The 22,660-nt window shown below is 46.4% G+C and overlaps 1 protein-coding gene across 1 annotated transcript in view; it reads right to left on the reverse strand.

The window, feature by feature from the left end:
• The window catches only part of VAMP7 (vesicle associated membrane protein 7), a 78,645-nt gene that overhangs the window by 50,425 nt on the left and 5,560 nt on the right, over nt 1-22,660 (reverse strand). Inside the window, exons 2-4 of the mRNA XM_030210484.1 lie at nt 7,616-7,765; nt 3,257-3,314; nt 2,722-2,859 (exon numbers count right to left, since the gene is read on the reverse strand). Of these exons, the coding sequence (XP_030066344.1) occupies nt 2,722-2,859; nt 3,257-3,314; nt 7,616-7,761 (342 nt within the window). The 5' untranslated portion in view covers nt 7,762-7,765. The remainder of the gene's footprint in view (nt 1-2,721; nt 2,860-3,256; nt 3,315-7,615; nt 7,766-22,660) is intronic.

Genomic DNA, 22,660 nt, shown 5'->3' on the forward strand with positions numbered 1-22,660 from the left:
GCTAGGGGTAGGTCCCACTCGATCTGCCCGGCCTATACCGCTGAGCCTCCCTAAACCGTCCCCGAGAGGAACTAGCTCTGGCCCCTGCCTTGAACCGAAAATCTGGAGCCATAGAACCTTGGTATCACTAAGACCTCACACTAACTTGTCCAAATCTTCTCCAAAGAGCATAGCTCCCTTAAGTGGCAGAGAACACAACTTAGCCTTAGAAGCCGCATCCGCGACCCAACCTTGTAAACCGAGGGCCCTACGCGCTCCCACAACCATAGCCATATTTTTGTCTGAAGTACGCAACAAATCATAAAATGCCTCAGACAAAAAGGATGAACCCATGTCCAAGTTGGCTAACTCCTGACCCCCCAGAAGAACCAACATCTACCGAATCATCCAGGAGCTTCTCGGCCCAATGAAAACATGCCCGAGCTACCAGACCCCCACAAACCGAGGCCTGCAGGGCTAGAGCCGACAAAACAAAACTACGCTTGAGAAAAGATCCCAACCTCCTATCCTGAGGATCACGGAGGGCCGTTCCTCCATCAACCGGGATAGCAGTAGCTATAATTACTGCCGTCACTACTGCATCTACCGTGGGAGCCTTAAAGGAATCCCTATCTTCCTGAGGGAGGGGATAAAGCCTCGCCATTGCCTTTGCCACCTTACACAGCAAATCCCATTCCTGACAAATCATCTCCCGGAGATCCTTGTTCATAGGGAAGGATCACGCCTGACGCTGAATGCCCTTCACCAACGGATCCTGGCCAGTTTCCCCCAAAGCCACCTCAGGACCAAACTGAAGGGTGGACGACACCCGATCTATGAGTTCTGACAGCTCATCTCTATGGAAAATCCGCACTACTGAAGGATCCTCTCCAGGAATCCAACAAGCCTGCTCCTGAGAGCCGTCAATTCCATCTGACTCCCCCAGATCACTAAGCGCAGCTTCTGCAGCTACAGGAGAAAAACAATGCCTGTCCTCTGACCACTCTAACCGCGGTCTCTCAGCCAAGACGGAAACAGCCCCCTCTTCCAATTGGGGGGGGGGGGGGGGGGGGTCCCGATCTCCAGGCCTGATACCGCGTCCAGACAAAATCTGGAGGAAAGCCCACCATTCCTGGACCGTCATTAGGCCCTTTTGTGCCAAAAACGGAGGCCACAGGCCCAAAAACAGCTGGCTCCACGGGCCGCGTCCTGCCGAAACTGTTCCCGCTGACAGCGGCCCTGCCTACGCTCCCGCTGACCCGGAGACTCCCAACACCATCGATCCCTCCGAGGTCAAGTCGGTGGGAGCCGCAGCCACCTTTATAGGCGCACCGCAAAGCTTACACTAAGCGCCTGGCGCCTCTACCCCTCGCCACGAGCACGCGCGACATCGGAGGAGCTGGGCCGCCATAAACCACGAGGGAAGGGAAAAGCTGTTCCGCAAACGCGCCAAACCAAAAACTCACTCACACTGCAAAAGCACTGAAGAAAGCGCTGCTCCCTCGTTCCAGCAAGGAATCGACACCCCCGTTCGGTCCGCTGAAAATAAAGAAATAAATGCCCTTAAAGGCACAGTACTCCAACTCTGGCAGCTGGAAATTGTAAGGCACTCAAGGCTACAATACTGAGAAAGCAGCCGAGGCACAAAGCTGGCAAGCAAAATGAAATAGAATAACTGACCTTAAAGGCACAGTACTCTAACTCTGGCATCTGGAAATTGTAAGGCACTCAAGGCTACAATACTGAGAAAGCAGCCGAGGCACAAAGCTGCCAAGCAAACAGAAATAGAGAGCAGCACAGGGGGAGGGACCCAAACATAGGTGTAACACCCCAGGGGGAAAAAACTGGGCCCCACCGGACCCAGGGCCCCAAAGCACATTTTTTTTTTTTTTTTTTACACACACGTACAGGGTACTGCAACAGAATAAAGTTTGGAAGGAAAAAATCCTACGACCCAATGACAAACTACCTCACCAGACTCTTGGAGACTGCACAGGCTGTCAACTGCTACCTCTGCTGAGACTGAGAAAATACTGGCTAGTGGAGGTTCTGCACAGGTTATATATACAGGCTTCAAAAGCTTAGTGTTTTCTCAGTCTCCCTCTGCTGGTAGGAGGACATAACCCACGCGTCTTGACCGGTCTGGAGGGTCGCTGAGGAATTTGGGTTTCTGTCAGGTACTTGTGACCTGGCTTGACCACTGTTGGAAACAGGATACTGGGCTAGATGGACCATTGGTCTGACCCAGTATGGCTACTCTTATGTTCATATGAGTATATTGACATAGGATGATTTATAGATGGGGGGGGGGGGGATGTAGAAATACAGGGAGGAAGACTGTATTATTAACAGTTTATTGTTGTTGTGGGGTGAGCAGAGTATCTGGCTTGAGGGGATGAGATCTTGTCAATTATGTACAGAACTGCTGAAATGTAAATCTTAGTTTATAATTATTGTATTGATACTCATTGTTCTTAAACTATGAGATACTTAAAATTCTGCTGCCTTTCACCAATAAAAATGATCGTGTGTAAAAAATAAAAAAAATCCTGCAGAATTTTAAAATACTAAGTGCAGAATTTCCAAACATTTTGTACAGAATTTCCCAGGAGTAAAATCATACCCTCCTTAGACCCCCAATACAACTTTTGCATTACATCCCAACAAGTACATGGCAACTTCTACAGTATGCCAAAGCTGGAAATGTTTCCTAATATCCTCTAAAGTGGGCTAGCCTCCTACCATTTGTGCTGCCAGAACACTGGAGAATTCACTGTTCATAGCATAAGGAAGAGCTGTCTGTGCCCTGGAACCATACGTGGTTTGAAATCTCTTCTTGATTTCATTCAGGAAACCAAAAGCTCTTGAGCGTTCAAAATCCTGGAAGGAGTAACAGCAAAAAGATATTGGAAAAGATTATTTTGAGTCCCTGTCTTACTAAATATTGCATTTTCATATTTTGCATGCAGATCTCACTTGCTCTATGCAAATTATCCACTGAAAAGCTAAACTTTTGAGATGTGTCATCACACGGTCAAGCCATAGAAGACATGGCAAGATGAGCAGTGTGGTGATACGAATGATCAGCAATGAGGCCACAAAGCACTATGGAATCAGTTTTGCCATCACCACAGCACATCGATGCAATATTCTGTTTGCAACGAATAGATGGTGACCCAATAAATAGATTTTCAAGTGTAAATAAATGTGAAAGTTGAGCCAAGCTACACATAAAAATCCATGTACAAATACAAAGAACATTATCCAAAATACTTACATCATCTGTTACACAGAGGTAAATGATCCTGTCTTGGCAAATATAATGAAACAAATAACTGTGAAAGGAATGCAAGACATAGTATTAGAGCAGAGATATTCAACCTTTTTCATCTCACAGCACATTCACACGGCGCTACAATTGTCAAGGCACACCCCCACACATGGCCCAGCATTTTACCTTCTTCCCCACCCCCACAAATAGTCCAGTGTTTACCATCCCATCTCTCCACCCCAAAAACAGTCCAACATCTCTCCCTGCTGTCCCCTCTCCAGCTGATGACCAGGCATCTCCCCTTGTCTCTCTCTAATTCCCCCACCACCATCCCGGTATACCATCTAAAAGTTTTCTTGTCTCTAGTGGTCGGCAGCAGTGAGCAGTGATTCATACAGCCTGCTTACACCAACCCCGGAGCCTTCTCTCCGACGCTTCCTGCCTATGTGGAAGCAGGAAGTTATAAATTGATGCTTGCTGCTGCCGACTGCTAGAGACGAGAAAACTTACTCCGTTCCGGCATAAATTAAGCTGGCTGAACTCCTGCGGCATACCTGGACAGCAGCTGCGATACACCAGTTAAAAAATGCTGCATTAGAGAGAGGATACGTTTTACCTGTGAGTTTTTTTTAGCAACACTCTCCCCAATTTATCTTGCATACAAATATGTGCCAGTTCTGGATAACAGCTGGAATGTATAATCATCATCATGTATTGTTCGCTCTTAGAGACTGGACTCAATTTTTTTTTCTTAAGAAAAAGATGTTTTGCTTCATGGCATTCCTAGATGTTTCTGACACTCCCTAAAAAAACACAAGACTTTTCTGGATCTGTGCCAGAGAGTCCTTGTTAGTGGATGAGATCTTTTAATTTCCTTTCAAATGTATTATTCAATTTTGGAAGAATTTTCACAGGATGGAAACAAAATCGGTGGTTTAAAAAAAAATCAATATAATTTTATTTTTAACATTTGAATGAGGTTTTTCTGAAATTAGTAAAATACTGTTAAAGAAAATAATTAAAATTAAATCTGAGACAAGCTTATACTTCTAGGTTCTTATATTAGAAGCACTATTTGTGTTTTAGACATGGATAAACTAGCACTTGCATAGACATCAGAATTTGGACTTTACAAAGGCAGAATAGAATGTCTAAAAGCTGTTTGGCTCGAAATGGGCTTCAATAGTACAGTACTGCTCCTCCTGTAATGATACCTTCAAAGACTTAAGATGTTGAGTAGCTGAACAGTTGCAGCACCCAATTTGGGGATATTTTCATCGTCTCTTACTCAGAAAAGAACAGAAATGGATTTTTCAATTGCATTCATCCGAACCACATGGCCTGAATGTGTTAGTGGAGTGCAAAATTTTTTTCTAAGCTTCTTAAGTTTGTATGGTACTTAAGTGCTTGCGTTTTCAAAAGTGTTTATCCCTTCAAGGATCTGAATTGACACTGACCTTTTTCTATGTATAGCCACACCTTTTGCCTTGGCAGCCATTCTGAATGCTGAGCATGGCAGTGATGTGAAAGTTTGGACTGCGAGTATCTTTTATGTTTTTAAATTTATACTATGTATTCTCAAGGTTAATACAGTTGTTCTTTTAAACAGTTCATTCCCCTGATGAAGCTTCGGCGAAGCAGGGCCTCTGTCAGGAATCTGTATTTGACTTTTACCAGTATGTGAAGTTTGAAGCTGAAAGAGTTCAATCTCATAACTGCCATTGCAATTGCTTTTTTCATGCCCAAGAAGAGAAGGATATCTATGGAATACTCTAATACTCCCATGCAGTTCTTTCAAACAAGCTACGTACTTGTGATTTTTCTATTTATATATAAAAATGTATTGTTAAAAATTTGAAGAAAATGTTTCAGGTAGAAGATGGCATTTTTGGATTAAAAGGGAGTGGAGTTTTCATAACCATTGATGTGTTCTTGGCAAGCTTGATTTCTGCATATTGAAGCTCGAGTTTCCAGGACTAACTGAGGTCTTTTCTCCACATTTTTGAGAAATCCCTTCTCTTACTTGATAGTATTGAATATGATGTGATAGTTTTCTATATATATAAAACTCACCCTCAACGTTCTATTGGCTGCTGACGTCACTGAAGCCAAGGTTCGTATGTTCGAAGCTCTCAAGCCTCGAAAATCACAGTCTCTGGGCCCCGCCCTCGCGTCAAACGTTATGACGTTGAGGGCGGAGGCGGAGCAATTCACCGCCCTCGCGTCAAACGTTATGACGTTGAGGGCGGAGGCGGAGCAATTCACCCACATCGACAACGGGGGGGGGCTGGGGCACAGGAAAGCCTTGCTAGCGCCCGTTTCATTGGCTCCAGAAACGGGCCTTTTTTTACTAGTTTTTTATATTAAACACATTCAGCCTACATGTATTTTTGAATAATTCCAAGCCCTTATAAAAGATGTCATTACAGCTGTTGCCTTATGAAAGGGGAAGAGAAAACAATTCAAATGGAGGAAAATCCTCAATTAGCTATGAAAGAAGACAAAGTGCAACAGTTCTGCTGGAGATATGTTCTTAAATGATCTAGAAACCACACACAGCTAATGGGGGGGGGGGGGGTGGAGGGGCTGATGAACAGGTGAATTCACTTTGAATGTTCTTTATTGAACACCATACCTTTCTCCATTCTGTATCATTAACCAAAATAACCTGAACTCTGCTCCAGCTCATTCAAGCATTTAATGCAGATGTGAAATCTCTCGGCCTCTTAAAAATCTTGGATTACTGCCTTCTACGGCCCTGCTGCTGGATAGCTTCATATAACACTCATAGGACATTACAGCATCTCAGCTAAACAAGGAGAACAGAAAGGCAACTCTTTTCTCTCCTCCATCCCTCATCTGAATTCACTGAACAGAAAGTATGAGCATAAAAGAATGCTTCCAGTCAGCATTCAAGTCAAAACCTCATGAGCACACGCTGTGAGCTTTAACTAAGAATCCTCTCTCTCTAATCTAGGTAAGTCTGTACATGCAATTTGCTAGCAGTAGGCTCAGTAAAATAGCTGCTGCAAGGGTTCTGGCTTCTCCCGTATATGTAGTAAGTAGTTAGTTGTATATACCAAACAAAATGCATGGAAAGGTGAAAGGACACGCATGAAGGAAACCAAGAAAAAGTATTAAGAAAGATATGAGCATAAAATAACATTTTATCCTATAATGTATTTTTGATTACTACTGCATTCATGGTTTTATATCTGTAATCTACCCATGACAGTAAGGACTCACCAGAAATCTTACAGGAGGAACAAACATATACAATGATGGCATTAAGGGGTCCTTTTACAAAACTGCAGTAAAAAGGGGCCTGTGGTAGTGTGGGCATGCACTGGGCCACTTTCTACTGCAGCTAGGAAAAAAGGCCATTTTTTTTTAATGGGCAGGGAAATGGGCATGCGCAAAAATTAAAACTAGTGAACGCCTATTTACAGCCTGAGCTCTTATCGCCAGCCACTGACTTAGCAGTAAGGGCTCAAGCACTACCCACGCAGTAACCATGCAAGCGTGTGCCAACATGGCTGCATAACCAATTACTGCTGGGAACACCCCCCGCGGTAGAAAATAGAAGAAGTTTTCTACTGCAGGACTTGGCGTGCACCAAACTCGGAATTACCATTGGGCGCATGCGCTACCCCAGCGGTAGTACCGAATTGGCACACACTACCTACGCGTTAGCCCTCCCACCGTTTTGTAAAAGGGTCCCTAAGTGAATACAGAAGACAGGGTGAAGAGTCTTAACTCATCATCCCCACATTAATGGGACAGTATGTACATAATTTTATATTGAAAATATTAAAAACCCTGTAGGCTAAGTATTATTATAATCGGCTATCTTCTTCACAAAACAGTGTCACATCCTCCTCCCGCAGCTGGCCTGCTATCGAGAATGCTTTATGATGTTGCTGTAACAACAGTTTTAAGTTTCAACACAGATCAAATTAGGGAAGATGGAGCTTCTCAGCTAAATGGGGTATTTTTACAAACCCACAGTGGCAACTGAATTGTGATCAGGAGGAAATGTTCAATAACAAAGTTTCTAAAGTTACAATCCAGGACAGAGATACCACAATAGATGTTTGCATCCTCTTCCCCCAACATCCAATAAATTCATATTTGGCTAGTAGTGCCATGGTGAAGCACTGACATAGAAAACCCCATATCCATTCCTCCCTCTTCACCCCACCACTCTTCCTCCCTTCTTCCCAAGGACAGGAAGCTCTTCATGGTAGTGTCGGTGCAACTATATGAATAATCTTGTATGGTGCCTAGTACACTGGCAGACATATCAATAAACAGATACAATAATATTCTACAGCAGTGCTACCATAGAAGGGTGTGGTCACTCACTTTCCATGGGAATATGTAAGTTTGTTGTTTTCAGAGGGAATCTTGGCTAGGATCTGTTCTGTCACTTCTAGAAAGTTCCCTCCACACCAGGCATGTTTGGCAAGGATAGTGGTGCCTCTGGCAACAGCAGCAAACAGGATAGCCATGATTCTATGTCAAAAGAAAAATTAAAATTAAATAAACACATAAAAACAAAAATAGTAAGGCACGATCAGAAGTTTTTCATGTGTACCATACAGATAGTAAGGCTAGAACAATATTCTTTGTGCTCTTTGGGGAAATCACCCTTTGATAGCTTCATCTAACACTCAGGGACTGAAGAAAAACTAGCTTTAGTTTTAACTGCATTTAATATTCTTTACTTAGGGAACACAGTATCTGTCCAAGTACCATGACACAGAGAGACCATATTATAACCAGTTTGTAATTAAATTTCCCTGGGGAAGCCATTTCGATAAGATTGTCCCAAATGTCAAGGACTGTGATAGATAAAAGCTAACAGAATAAAGAGTACAATTTTAAATTGATAGAGGTGAACATTACTATTTCCTGGAAATTGGCGGTGGTGGAGAAGGGTACTGAGAGGAGGATGATATTTCCCCACCCCTAGCTGTCTGTTCGTCTGTCCAATTTAGATTGTAAGCTCTGTTGAGCAGGGACTGTCTTTTCATGTTAATTTGTACAGCGCTGCGTAAGTCTAGTAGCGCTATAGAAATGTTTAATAGTAGTAGTAGTAGTAGTAGTAGTAAATACAGTTTAAAACTCTGATTTTCTTGCTTCCTACACACTGGAAATTTGGAGTATTTACTATCTATATCTCTTATTTGTGCTCTTACTCTATTCTCCAGTCCCAAATCTGGGCTTGGTACCTAATTATCAAAATGGGAAAATTAGGTTCTTACCTTGGTAATTTTCTTTCCTTTAGTCACAGCAGATGAATCCATTAACTGATGGGTTGTATCTGCCTACCAGCAGGTGGAGATAGAGAACACTGAAAGACCACAGTGCCTCTAGGACGGCTAGCCCCAACTGCCTTCAGTATTCGAGATTTCCAAAGCAGAGTGAACCATAAAGATATACAATAACATAAACTTTCCTCACAGCGAACAATCGCCCCATAACAGGAGCATCAAAGGAGGGACAATCTCCACCTCCTGTAGTACAACATCATGCTGAAATTCTGATAACTGTTTTCCAACTGCTCCCAATCAGATTTATATCTGCATGAAAGATCTGAACAAAAAACAAAGTCAGACAGGGAGGGATCATGGATTCATCTGCCGTGACTAAAGGAAAGACAATTATCAAGGTAAGAACCTAATTTTCCCTTCCTTGTCATCAGCAGCAGATGAATCCATTAACTGATGGGATATACAAATGCAATCCTGACTTAGGGTGGGAACAGGCCACACCACGAGCAAATACTTGAGCTCCAAAAACAGCGCCCTGCTTTGCTGCAAAATCCAGCCTGTAATGCCGGGCAAAAGAAAGCTGAGAAGTCCAAGTAGCTGCGCTACAGATCTCTTGAAGAGAGAGTGCACACGTTTCAGCCCACGAGGAGATGGCTCTCATGGAATGCGCCTTAAACGCTTCAGGCGGAGACCGACCTGAAAGCAGATACGCAGCAAAAATGACTTCCTTGAGCCAACGGGCTATAGTGGCCTTAGACGCCAGGCCTCCACGCTGAGGACCTGACAACAAGACAAGAAGGTTATGACATCTGTAGATACTGCAACAACGCCCTGCGGACATCCAGAAGATGTAACTGCCCAAAGGAGTCTGGGAACTCTTCCCTAGAAAAGGAAGGAAGAAAAATGGGCTGGTTCAGGTGAAATGCTGAAACCACTTTAGGCAGGAAGGAAGGCACTGTACGTACCGTTACTCTGGACTCCGAAAATTGTAGAAAAGGGTCCCGAAAGGACAGCGCCTGCAGCTCAGACACGCGTCTAGCCGAGGTCATGGCCACCAAAAAGACTGTCTTGAGAGTCACATCCTTCTGCAAAGCTCGCTTAAGCGGCTCGAAGGGCAAACACTGAAGAGCCTTCAACACCAGCCCCAGGTTCCAGGCCGGACAGGGCAACCGGACAGGAGGATGGAGCCTAAGCACCCCTCTGAGAAATCGGGCAATGTCCGGATAAGCAGCAAGGGACAAGCCAGCGACTTTCCCTCGATAGCATGATAATGCTGCCACTTGCACCTGCAGGGAATTGTAAGCCAGGCCTTTTTGTAAGCCCTCCTGCAAAAAGTCCAGCACCGTCGAGACTGTAGCCCACGTGGGTGTGATCGCCTTTGAAACACCTCACGCCTCAAATTTGCGCCAGATCCAAGCATAAGCTGCGGAGGTGGACAGCTTGCGGGCCTGCAAGAGAGTGGAGATGACCTTGTTGGAGTAGCCCTTGTCTCTCAATTGCGCCCTCTCAATAGCCAGGCTGTAAGACCAAACCGGCAGGGATCCTCCATAGATACCGAACCCTGAGCCAACAGGTTCGGCACCAGGGGCAAATGCACCGAAGCGTCCACCAACATCCGGTGGAGATCTGCATACCACGGACGCCTTGGCCAATCTGGAGCGATGAGAATCACCAGACCTTGCTGCTGTCGAATCCGCAGTAGGACTCGCCCTATCAGGGCCAAGGAGGGAACACATACAGGAGCTCCAAGGGCCAGGGTTGACCCAGAGCATCCAACCCCGCCGAGTGAGGATCTCTCCTTCTGCTGAAAAAGCGAGGTACCTTGGCGTTTGCACTTGATGCCATTAGATCCATTCCGGGAGTCCCCCATTTGGCACAAATCTGAAGAAAAACTTCTTCTGCCACTTCCCATTCCGCCGGGTCGATTTGATGCCTGCTGAGAAAATCGGATTGCACGTTGCTCTGAACTGCTATGTGAGCTGCTGACAGAAGCTGCAGGTGAAGCTCGGCCCAGTGGCAAATCTGCGCGGCCTCCGCGGCCAGGGCCCTGCACTGAGTGCCTCCCTGACGATTTATGTATGCCACCGCTGTTGTGTTGTCTGACAGAACCCGGACAGCAAGCAGAGTCTTTTGAAAGGCCATAAGAGCCTGGAATATCGCTCTCTGTTCCAAGCGATTGATGGACCACCCCGCTTCCACGGGTATCCACAGACCCTGAGCATAGCTTCCCTGGCAATGCCTAGAACGCTGGCATCTGTTATCACCAGGCACCAAGAAGGAAGCGCAAGAGGCATTCCTTGGCGCAGCATCCTGTCAGAGAGCCACCACTCCATATTGAGCCGGGACGCAGGGAGCAACGTTAGTCTGCGTTGATATTCCTGGGACATCGGAGACCACTGTTGAAGCAGGGCAATCTGCAGAGGCCTCATAGGCACTCTCGCCCAAGGAACCACTTCCAAGGTGGCCGTCATCGACCCCAGCAGCTGGACAAAGTCCCAAGCTCGCGGGCGAGGCATCCGCAGACGGACCTGATTCTGAAGCTTGCACCGCCTTTGGTCGGGGAGAAAGACAAACCCCGGTGCCGTGTCGAACCGGACCCCCAAATACTCGAGAGACTGAGAGGGGGTCAGGTGACTTTTCTGTATATTGACAACCCAGCCTAGCGCCTGCAGGACCCCCATCACTCTGGCAGTGGCAAAACGACTCTCGGTTGCCGAATCCGCACCGATGAGCCAGTCGTCGAGATAAGGGTGAACTCTGATACCCTCTCGCCTGAGACAGGCAGCTACTACCACCATTACCTTGGAAAAGGTACGGGGAGCTGTGGCTAGGCCGAAAGGCAAGGCCTGAAACTGGAAATGCTTTCCCAACACTGCAAAGCGGAGGAACCGCTGGGGTGGAGGCCAGATAGGAATGTGCAAATAAGCTTCTTTTAGGTCCAGAGACGTGAGAAACTCTCCTGGCTGTACCACCACAATGACGGAGCACAAGGTTTCCATGCGAAAATGTCGTACTCTTGAGAGCCTTGTTGACTCTTCGTAAGTCGAGGATCGGTCTGAAAGACCCGCCTTTTCGAGGCACGACAAAATAAATGGAATAGCGTCCGCAGCCGCGTTTGGCGGGAGGCACTGGGATCACCGCTCCGAGGTGCAGCAAGACTTGTAAGGTCTCCTCTACCGCCGCCCGTTTTACGGCAGTGCCGCATCGGGATTCCACAAATACGTCTCTTACCAGGGCACTGAATTCCAGCCTTGTTGACTCTTCGTAAGTCGAGGATCGGTCTGAAAGACCCGCCTTTTCGAGGCACGACAAAATAAATGGAATAGCGTCCGCAGCCGCGTTTGGCGGGAGGCACTGGGATCACCGCTCCGAGGTGCAGCAAGACTTGTAAGGTCTCCTCTACCGCCGCCCGTTTTACGGCAGTGCCGCATCGGGACTCCACAAATACGTCTCTTACCAGGGCACTGAATTCCAGTCAGTAACCTTCTCTGATCAGGTCCAGGACCCACTGATCTGAGTTAATCTTGGTCCACTCCTCTAGAAAGAGGGAAAGACGTCCTCCTATTGCAGGCAAGGAGGATTGGACCGGCATCCCATCATTGTGGAGGATGCCTCTGAACTCCTGGCCTTGAACCGGCCCCTACGGAACGTTTGTCCGAGCGAAAGGAGTTCCTCTGCTGAAAACAGACACGTTGAGAAAACCCAGCAGAGCGCCCCGGGCGATACCTGCGAGCTTCATGGAAACGAGGTCTGGAAGAGGAGGGAAACACAGAACCCTTGGAAGAAGGCCTTGGCCTATCCTCAGGTAACCGCTGGGGTTTAGATTCCCCCAGGTCTTTCACAATCTTCTCCCTCCGTCTTATCTCCGCCCTAGGGTGGTAGCACTGGGAGCAACTTTTATATTACGTTTTCCTTGTTATTGTAATGTAATGCTTGAGGGTAAACAGTTTCAATTTGTAGACCCAAAACAGTTAAAACAATTTCTAGATGCTAGAGTGGAATTGAATGTTGTGTGCCCTCCCTAAATGCAGGCTGGGGTCTGAACCAGAGGTTGCAACCACTAGTCCTTAATTATTGCTATATGTTTTACTTTAAATTCTAAATTCTTGGATTCCAAAATTTCCTAAACTTGTGGACAGAAAGGCTGTTAATGATATTTCTCTTTATTTTTGCCTTTTGTATAAATGCCGATTGCATATTCACGTATTGTGATGATATATGGAAATATATGAATAAAGAAATAATAATTAAAAAAAACGATATATGGAAATATATGAATAAAGAAATAATAATTAAAAAAAACAATCTTCTACAATTCCTCTCCAAATAACAGGAGGCCCCGAAAGGGTAGCCTCACCAGTCTTTGCTTAGAAGCCATGTCAGCTGCCCAATGCCGCCGCCAAAGGCGGCGGCGGGTGGACACTGCCACAGACATCTGTTTAGCCGAAGCTCTGACCAGATCATAAAGGGCGTCAGCCAAAAATGACAGGGCCGACTCCATCCGCGGGGCCACCTCAGAAAGGGGGCCCGCACCATCGGTGGGCTGTTCCAGCACCTGCTGTAGCCAGGAAAGGCATGCCTGGGCTGCATAGGAACTGCAAATAGACACCCTCAAGGCAAGGCCCGCAATTTCAAAGGTCCGCTTCAGAGATGACTCCAGCTGCCAGTCCTGCATGTCTTTCAAAGCGACCCCTCCCTCTACTGGGAGAGTGGTCTTTTTTGTCACCGCCTTGACCAATGCATCCACTTTAGGCATCCCCAAAGGGGCCAAGTGCTCCTCACACAGAGGGTAAAGCTGACCCATAGCCCTGGCCACTTTCAAAGGTCCATCAGGGTCAGACCATTGAGCAGAAATAAGCTCTTGGATGGAGTCATGCACTGGAAATGACCGAGTAGGCTTCTTAGTACCCACCATCCTAAGATTAACAGAGGAGGCCTCGCCTTCAGCAGGATCATCAATCGAGAGGGCCTGCAAGGCGTCAGTAATGAGAGCTGGCAGCTCGTCGCAGTGGAAAATGCGGACCGCACTGGGATCATCCAAATCCAGTGGCAAAAAGGCACCCTCCTCTGGATCATCCGTCCCTGAGGGCCTGCCAGATCCCTCAGACTCTCCACAGCCTGACCACCGGGGGGGGGGGGGGGGGGGGGGGGGGAGGGATAAGCGCCACTTTCAGATGTTTAGCATGTTTCCAACGCTGGGGGGAGGAAATAACCTCTGAAGTCATCCCCAGGGCATAAACACCCGGAGGGAAGCCAGGATGCAACGCAGTATCAGACACCTGCGGCAGCGCTCTTTTCAGCATAAAAGCCTTATGTATTAAAAGCACAAACTCAGTGGAGAAAAATTCACCCTGACCCTCCGCCTCCGAATTAGGAGAAACGGATGTAGGAGCTCCTCTGGCAACCTCTAAACGAGGCATCCCCCTGCACTCACCGCAACCGCGAGGGTCGAGACATGCGACACTTCCAAAATGGCGCCGAGCGGGAAGAAACATCGCTCGCCATGATCATACCAACGAGAGCGTCTAAGGAGCACATTTTACACAGCCCCGCTGCTGATCTGCGTTTACCACAATGGGAGCAGCGCTTAACTCCTTCAGCAGCCATCATCCGACAGGACGGGAATATAGCAATAAAATGGCGGCTTCACGCCAAAACTTACCCCGATTGGAACGGTGTCCGTGGGACCTCCCCGGAGGAGCTGGGCACCACTCTCACCTCAGAGGACCGAGTCAACGAGCTCCGGTCAAGCTGCACAGAACCAGAATCACTGGAAAAAGTCTCAGAACAGCCATGCAGTAAAAGCGCGCTTTTTTTTTTTTTACGCTGTGAGGAAAGTTGGAGGCAGGCAGCAACAGAGGGACTCCGGGAGGCGGGGGGAATGGGTAAGGCAGGGAAAGGGTGAACCTATATGCCTTTAAAGTGGGCACCACCAGCCACAACACCCCTGCTCAACTGGCAAAGCACAGGCAGTCTGAAATCCAGGAGCTGATCAAGCTACGTCCACACCTGCTGGGAGATAGAGAAATACTGAAGGCAGTTGAGGCTAGCCGTCCAAGAGGCACTATGGTTTTTCAGTGTTCTCTATCTCCACCTGCTGGTAGGCGGATACAACCCATCAGTTAATGGATTCATCTGCTGCTGATGACAAGGAATGGTTATATTCCCCCGATGGTTATATGTACTTCAAAGTCTGCCATTGAGATTATTGCAGAAAGATTTGAGAAAGGCGTACAGATTATTTAGTAAATTCTGCTGGGCAGGCAAAAAGAAGAAACTTAGAATGGATATGCTGCGGGGTTCTTAGAGCCAAGGTGGGGGAGGGCTTCCAGACCTAAAACATTATAAGTGGGCATGTTTATTGAGGCATTTAGGAGATTGGTTTGGACTGACACAGGTGTATACACTGATAGAACTGGAGAGGGCACTTTATGCTCCTTACGATTTTTATTCGTTGCTGCATCTTGGGAGAGCCCAAATACTGGATCCTTTGAAGGAGAATGTATTGCCGAACTCAATGCAGGTTGTCTGGAGGGTGATTGTGAATAAACTGGGGGCCAATGCATGTGTATCGGACCAGCTGCTCTTGAGGGGCAATACAGCTTTTCAACCGGGGATAGATAATCCTACTTTTCAATTATGGGAACAACAGGGCATAGTTAGGCTGGAACATTTATTGTCAAAAGAGAGAGAAGTGATAAACTTTGTGCAGCTCCAGGAAAGGGTGGGGGTTTCATGGGGTAATCGTTTTGAATTTGCACAGATTAGACATTATATTTCTGCCCTAGATAAGTCTGGTCTGCAGGTTCCTTTGGGTTCTCGAGTTAGGGATTTTTTTCAAGAGGTCTCAGATTTAGGATTCTCAGTATCGAACTTGCGTAAGGCCCTTTTAAAGGGAGACCCAGAGAGGGATTTTTCCTATTTGAAAACCAAATGGGCGGAGGAGCTAGGGTTGGCTATAGGGACCTGGGATGTTGCTGCCACAATCAGAAGTATTCCTGTGTTGACTAAAGATGCAAGACTAAGGGAATGTGGGTATAAGGTAGTGCTTAGAGCATATATGGCTGGGGCACAACTGGCGCATGTGGGGGCAAGGGGAGAATATAATTGTCTCAAATGTACACAGTCCATTCACACTATTGCACATGCTTTTTGAAGATGCCCGAAAGTTAAACTCTTTTGGAAGCAAATTAAAAGATTTTTGAGTTGGCTTTTGGCTCACAATATAGGCGGATCAGTGGAAGAGTTGCTTTTAGACGTTCCAAAGGCCTTTATTAATATGAATAGATTTGCTATTCTCCTGTGTCGTAAACTGGCCCTTGTAGCAAAAAAATTCATTTTACAGTATTGGACAGTATCAGACACGACGGCTTATTGGCATTGGAGGAATCAGATTCATTTACTGGCATCCTGGGAGGTGAGGGATGCAAGAGGGTCCCCCAAGAGGTGTAAGTTCTTTCTGGTGATTTGGAACCCTTATCTCCAGATTTTGATTTCCCGGGGGTGCAGTCTTCTGCTTAACAATATGAGAGGTTTGTGGTATGGCATTTTTTGCTCAAGGAATGTCGAGAGCTGAGTCTTGATAGCTTCTGAAGGGGTGGAGGGTGTTGGGTTGTAGCAGGGAGAGGATGGGGTTCTGAATATGGGGGGTGGGATGGGGGAAGGGGGTAGTGGGTTTATGGCTGAGCCAATGGTGAATGTATTTGTTTGGGTAAAATACTTGTTTTGTGAAAGTTGTCAGTAGGGGGAAGGGGACAGATTGGGGGAGAGGAAACAAAAATAGGAAATACGTTGATGTAGGTTTGGTTGCTTTCTATATATTTTTCCATTGTGTACAGTCGGCAACTTTATACTGTTATTTACTTAACTTGATGGTTATGTTTGATATGTTGAACCTTCACTAAAAGTGTTGAAATATAAAAAGACACTCTGGTGGTCCAGTGGGACCCCTGTCCTCCTGCCCCTCACTCACCCCCCCAGCCACAGGTCCCCGACCTGAACTCCCCCCCAAAAAAAAGCTTGTCCTAGTGGGCTAGTGGTGAGGGGGGTCTTCCCAGTACCTTCAGAGTTGGAGGAGGGACTAGCACTCCCTCCCCCTCAGCAGGCACCACTCTGCCCGGTGGGGCATGGCTTATCTTCCATATAAGGGAAGTTTCTCCCTTGTACAGAAGCTAAGCTCCGTCCAGTGCATCCCAGGATACACCAGGCAGGGTGCCACCATTTTGAGATGGTGCCCGCTGAGGGAGAGGGAGTGCTAGTCCCTCCTCCAACTTTGAAGGTACTGGGGAGGGGGTTGGATGGGGGGGGGGGGGGGACACCACCACCACTAAGGCATGTTTTCGGGGGAGGGGGTGGGTCAGGTCGGGTCCCCCTGTCACGGGTCCCACTGGACCCACAATGGCCAGGGGTGGGAGGTTAGGGACAAGAGGACAGGGGTCCCTACTGGACTACCAGTGTATTTTTTGTATTTGTGTGCGGGTGTCCAGGGGTCCACTGGACCCCTGGGGCTGTACCGACAATGAGGGTGTGGGAGTCTGGATCAACTGGGGCCCTAGGGCCGTCAGCCCGTGTCCTGGGCATGCGTTCAAAAGTTGTGCTTTAAGCATAACTTTTGAACACATGCAACACACACCATCTGCCTGCTTTGCTCCCTCATAATGGAAGCTAATAGCGTGCACATCATTTGCATAATATTAGCTTCGATCGTGAGGGAGTTAGTTTAGAGTGCTGCTGTGGTGGTAAACTCCGGCATTGTTCTGTGCAGTGCTGGAGTTTTGATCATAAGGCCCTCAGGTTACTATGTAGCTTTGTAAGTCTAAGTGCTTTGAAAATGAGCCCCATTGGCGCCTATTTTCTGCACTTAAATATAAGCCTTTCAAATGGGAAAAAAAATTGGAAAAGCTTATATTTAAAGGTGCAAAAGAACGGCGCTGATATGTGCTTCACTTCCTGGTTTACATAAGCATGAGCTGTGCTTACCACAGACTTTTCTACGCATGTGCCAGGCACATTCCTTCACCCTTACTTTTGGTCTCACAACATGCATTATAATTAGCATTGAGCACTGGGGAGCCAAGTTTTGGTGCTGTTCTCGTGGTATTGGCCGGGTGCTATTCCCTATTCCAAGCATCAATCCGTAAGAGAGGGAGAGGAAAAATCTAGCAATTCTTCCTCATAAATTACCCCAAAAAAGGAAAGAACAATGGGAAGATTAAGTTAATCAAACACTACTAACAAAAATTACTATTTTCTCTGCAGTAATTTCCCTTCTTCCTCTTTTCTAGCTCTCTTGCTTTATAATCAGCAATCTCTGTCCAACCAACATGAACATTACTGTTGTCATGCATCACTGAGCCATGCCACAGTGAGCAACACAGCTCCCTCCCCTTCCTCCCACTTATTTGCTAAATGCAAACCACATCTTGCCATAATCCCTCACTGTAGGGCAACGTGCAGCAGTTGTAAAGTCATTTACCATATTGTTATGCGATTTTTTTTTCTCCCCCAAAATGTGAGAAGCTATAGAGAATATTTTGAATGATTCTCAGCAACTGGTTAAACATCTAGCATTAACCAACTTCATTCACAGAGGTTGTAATGTTCTGCTGCCTTGCTTTTAATCCTCTCCAGATGTCAGTAAATACTCTTCAATCAGATATTGTATCTGATTTATTTGTGGAAAATAGCTTCTGTAATAAAATAAAAATAAAGAATAACAGCTCCAGAAAGTGACCTTGGATTCTTTCACGGTATTGTGACTGCCTCTAGGTCAATAGCTATAGCAGCATGTGACAAGATACATCAGAATGAAGATTTATCCCCCAAGAGTCAGAAACAAAAACAGGACGAAGCTCTACGTTTTTCAAACTCTCCCGCTTTACTTAAAGAGGGGGGAGGAAAAGAAATTAATGAGGTTAACGCAAAACTTTTTGTGGAGTGGGAAGAAACCCCGCCTTTCCATTCCAACACTGAGTATACCGGTAGAATATGGGGGTTTGGGACTACTGAACGTGAAATATCTAACAATAGCTAGTGGCATGCGCCACATCACTGACTGGTTTCGCAGAACACAGGACCATACAAATACAGAACTGGAATTACTATCATACCCAGAAACGCACTTCAGCAGCTATTTGCACATGATGGGATTACCATTGCCACCCCTACTGAAGCATACAGGAATAATGACATCAGCAAAAGCAACTTAGAAATGGATCTGTAAATTACACGGATTTTCTTCGAATGTTACACCATACTTGCCAATATGCGGGAACCCTGCCTTTGCACCTGGAAGGCTATATTCGGTGTTCCGCAGATGGAAAGGGATAGTATACTTGTTACAAGTACTTACCCGTGAAGGACAGATAAAACCGTTTCAGGAGCTCTGTGCTGAATACGCCCTGCCGCCCTCCGATGAGTTACATTATCCACAGCTAAAGCATTATATATGTTCCTTGTCCTGGGAGGCGCTGGCGGAGGATGTCCAGGAAGAGTTGGCAACAGCATTCTCTTTAGAGGCACAGCAAAAAGTGCCCCTCACGTTCCATCACAGGCACATCAGGGACAGAGTTACCGAACTGGACTATGCCAAGTTACTGGCTGCCTGGAAACGAGATATCCCCATGGCCCTTACATTGCCTCAGTTCAAGTCCCATGTGCTTACAATGCGCAAAACAATGAACATGACGCAGCACTGGGAGCTACAATACAAATTTGCTCTTCGACTCTACATTTCTCCCAGAAGAGCCTTTCACATGGGACTCTCGCCTTGGGGAGAGTGCCTCAAACGCAGGGATCCGGAGGCCACCCTCGGGCACATGTTTTGGTCCTGCAAGGGCATAGTCCGATTTTGGAAGGAGCTAGTACAATATGTTTTTGAGATGTGGAAGGCTGGCTGGAAGTATGACTTGGCACTGCTCCTGGGCCATCCTGTTCTCATACACCCTGTCCCATCAGGATTTACCGCTTTTGTACGCAAAGCTATTGTAGTGGCTAAACAAGCAATACTCTCAGAATGGCTTACATACAACTACCCTACAGTATCGCAGTGGCGTGTGCGTATGATAACATTACTGTGGGTAGAGAGGGTGGGAATTATAGATTTTAAAACGAAGACTGGAGTGCGTTTCCAACTCACTTGGACTCCCTTTTGGAATACTCTGACTCCAACTGCCAGGAGTAGACTGTTAAACTTCTAGATATTGCCCTGTACCCTGCGTTATTATGTTCATTTGATGCCATAGCAAGGGAAACAAAAAGGGGGGTGGGAGGGGAAGGGAATGGGAGGGAAGGTTTAAGTCCTATTTGTTGGGGTAGAAGTACTATGTGTTAGTTTAGCCACATGGGGGGGGAAATATCAGACGTTCATACATGATGATGTTAACTTTTCTTCTTAAGTTTTGAATAAAAATGATTGAAACATACCCCCCAAAAATCAGACAACCCCCACTTCAGCTCAACACCTGACCCCTCTCCCTACCTTACAGGCACTTACCTAAATGTTTCCGTGGTAATCTAGTGGACATGACAGCTTGATATATACCCCTCTGCTCCTGTCCCCCCTTGCCCTATGATCCCTAGTGATAGTACCTGCTTCAACCCCATCCACAAGTCTGCTAGAGAAACCTCTGGATAAGTGTTGGGGGTGGGAGGTGTGGTGTTGAACTGAGATGGAGAATATCAGCAGAACGGGAAGGGGAGCGAATATCTCATCAGGGATTATGGTTTGGATGCCATGAGTCTTTTCTGACCAAGCTATCTGATTGCAGTAACATGGGTGCCCTTAACACCAGCTCTTGCGATGGCAATAAGAGTACCCATGCTATAAACAGCACTCACTAACATACCACACACGGTCAATGATGACCATATTCTATCCCCAACCCATACTAAGCAGTTAGCGGGGAATTTTTACTGCACTGTCTGGTTGTTGCATGCAGTAGCTATTAGCATACGTCTGCGTTAATGGTTAGTGTGCTTAGCACACCTTTAACAAACAGGCCTCGTAGTACAAAATCTCAGAACCAAAGGAGCCTATTTTCCAGGATACACGTGCATATGCATTGATTTGAGATAAAACTCCTCTGTTTTGTCCTGAAAATTTGACAAACTCAGGGGGAAACCCACCCTCCTGGGATCCCCCAGAATGTACCAGGGATACTGCTGTATTATCTGCCGCCTGAGGAAAGACAGGAGTGACACGGTCCTCAGTGTTTCCCGGCGCCGACAAAATGACGGTTTTCCCCGCCAAGACTGAAAAGCCAGCCAACTCCAACGTGGGGCCCGAGGGTGCCAAAGGAGCTGCTGCGGCTGCCGGAGGGGCTGGAGAAGAAGGAACCTCTGCCGGGTCTACTACTGTACAGAATTTACAACCTCCGAGTACGCCAACACCCCGCTGCTGGCAGACTGCACCGCTTGAGCTTTTCCGCCATAGCGCAGGAGTGTGATTCCCTTTCTTTTTTTTTTGCACTTTCAGAAAAGAAACCGCTCTACCACGGTAATTAAATGGAGAAAGACAAAGATTGCTGCTCTGGACAACGACGGAGCTGACCTGCTCATTTGTGCCGAGGGGAAAGTTTCTTTTTGTTTTGTTTTTTTAATTTAGAAAATGGCTGCCTCTCCCCAAAGCTGCAACACCTTCCCTTCGAAAGGGTGAGCTCTTCCCTGCACACCAAGTGGGATAAATGGTAGGAAGGAGGGGGAAGGACCCAGGAACCCCCAAGTGTAGCACCCCTGAGGCTAGAAAGAATCCCTACAGACAGCAGCCTCCAGTACACAGATTCCCTGGTGCACAGAAAAGGTCTAAAGGTTTTTTTTTTCTTTTTTAGGAACCCAAAGAAAACAGAGAGACACTAAGGGGCTCACCTTCTTCCACCTGCAGGAAAGTGAGGATACTGAATCTAGGGTCACACGGCTAGGGCTCTTATTGGCTCTCGAGAGTCAGACGTTCTCAGTCTCCACCTGCTGGAAGGAGTGCATAACCCATCAGTCCAATCTTGGGCCGGTCTGGAGGGACACTAAGAAAAGGAGCCTATTTTTCCAGCATACATGTGCATATGCACTGAATTGAGATAAAACTTAGTCCCTCCGCTTTGTCCTGAAACTTTTGTGTTGCCAGGACACCAAACAAAAAAGATATTACAGGCAACATACATGGCTACCTCATAAACTTATATATGCTACCTTATTACCAGCTGATCGCTGTTGGCAAGCATTTACTATTCCACCTATTACCGAGGTTCAAATCTTATTGAAACGTTTCTCTAAATCTCAGTGTCACTTGGACGTATGTCATTATTCATACAATTCTGCTCCTTTGGATTTTGTAGCTTGGCTGTATAATACTTTGGTAGACTCCCTTATTCAAGGTTTATATCCTAGTTCTTGGTGATATTTTGACTCCCATTCCTACAAATTCAGCACAAAATCTTTCAAACCATCAAATTACAGACCTATTGCTGGGATTCCACTGTTTGCAAAAATTGCTGAAAGCATTGTTGCTTCTCCACTACTTATGCGGAAACTCATGCAATCCTCTCCCTCACTCAATGTGCTTTTGAAAGGGTTATAGTATAGAGACCTTGCTAGGCACCCTGCTTGCTGAACTACATACCCAATTGGCTCAGGGACATCAAATGTTATTACTGCAGTTTGATCTCTCTGCAAAATTCGTTTGATTGATCATGCTTTATCTTTTGGACCTTATTGAAGTGTCAGGGAGAGTTTTTACATGGTTTAAAGTCTTCTTGGGTCACAGAATGTACTCAGTTAAGTGGGAAGGGAAGGTCAAATTTCAAAAAGCTGGGGGATGGACTCTGGGGGGGGGTCTCTCATGGTTCCCCCATCTCCCCAATACTTTTCAACTTGATTATGGCAACTTTATGCTACAGGGCTATCCTATTCTTCATATGCAGATGCTCAGCAGGTATGTATGGGATATAGAGTTTAAGCTAGAAACATCTTTGAATATTTTGGAGTTCTACTGGACTCGAATTCGAGAATGACAGCCCAGCTAAGTAAACCCATGAAAGGGTCTTTTTTATAAACAAAGTACTTAAGCGAGTCCAACAGATTCTACTGTTCTAGTTCAAGCTATAATACTTCCTATCTTAAGACTATTGCAATCTTCTGTACA

Source organism: Microcaecilia unicolor, chromosome 7, assembly GCF_901765095.1.
Source record: "Microcaecilia unicolor chromosome 7, aMicUni1.1, whole genome shotgun sequence".
In the NCBI taxonomy this organism is placed as follows: domain Eukaryota; kingdom Metazoa; phylum Chordata; class Amphibia; order Gymnophiona; family Siphonopidae; genus Microcaecilia; species Microcaecilia unicolor.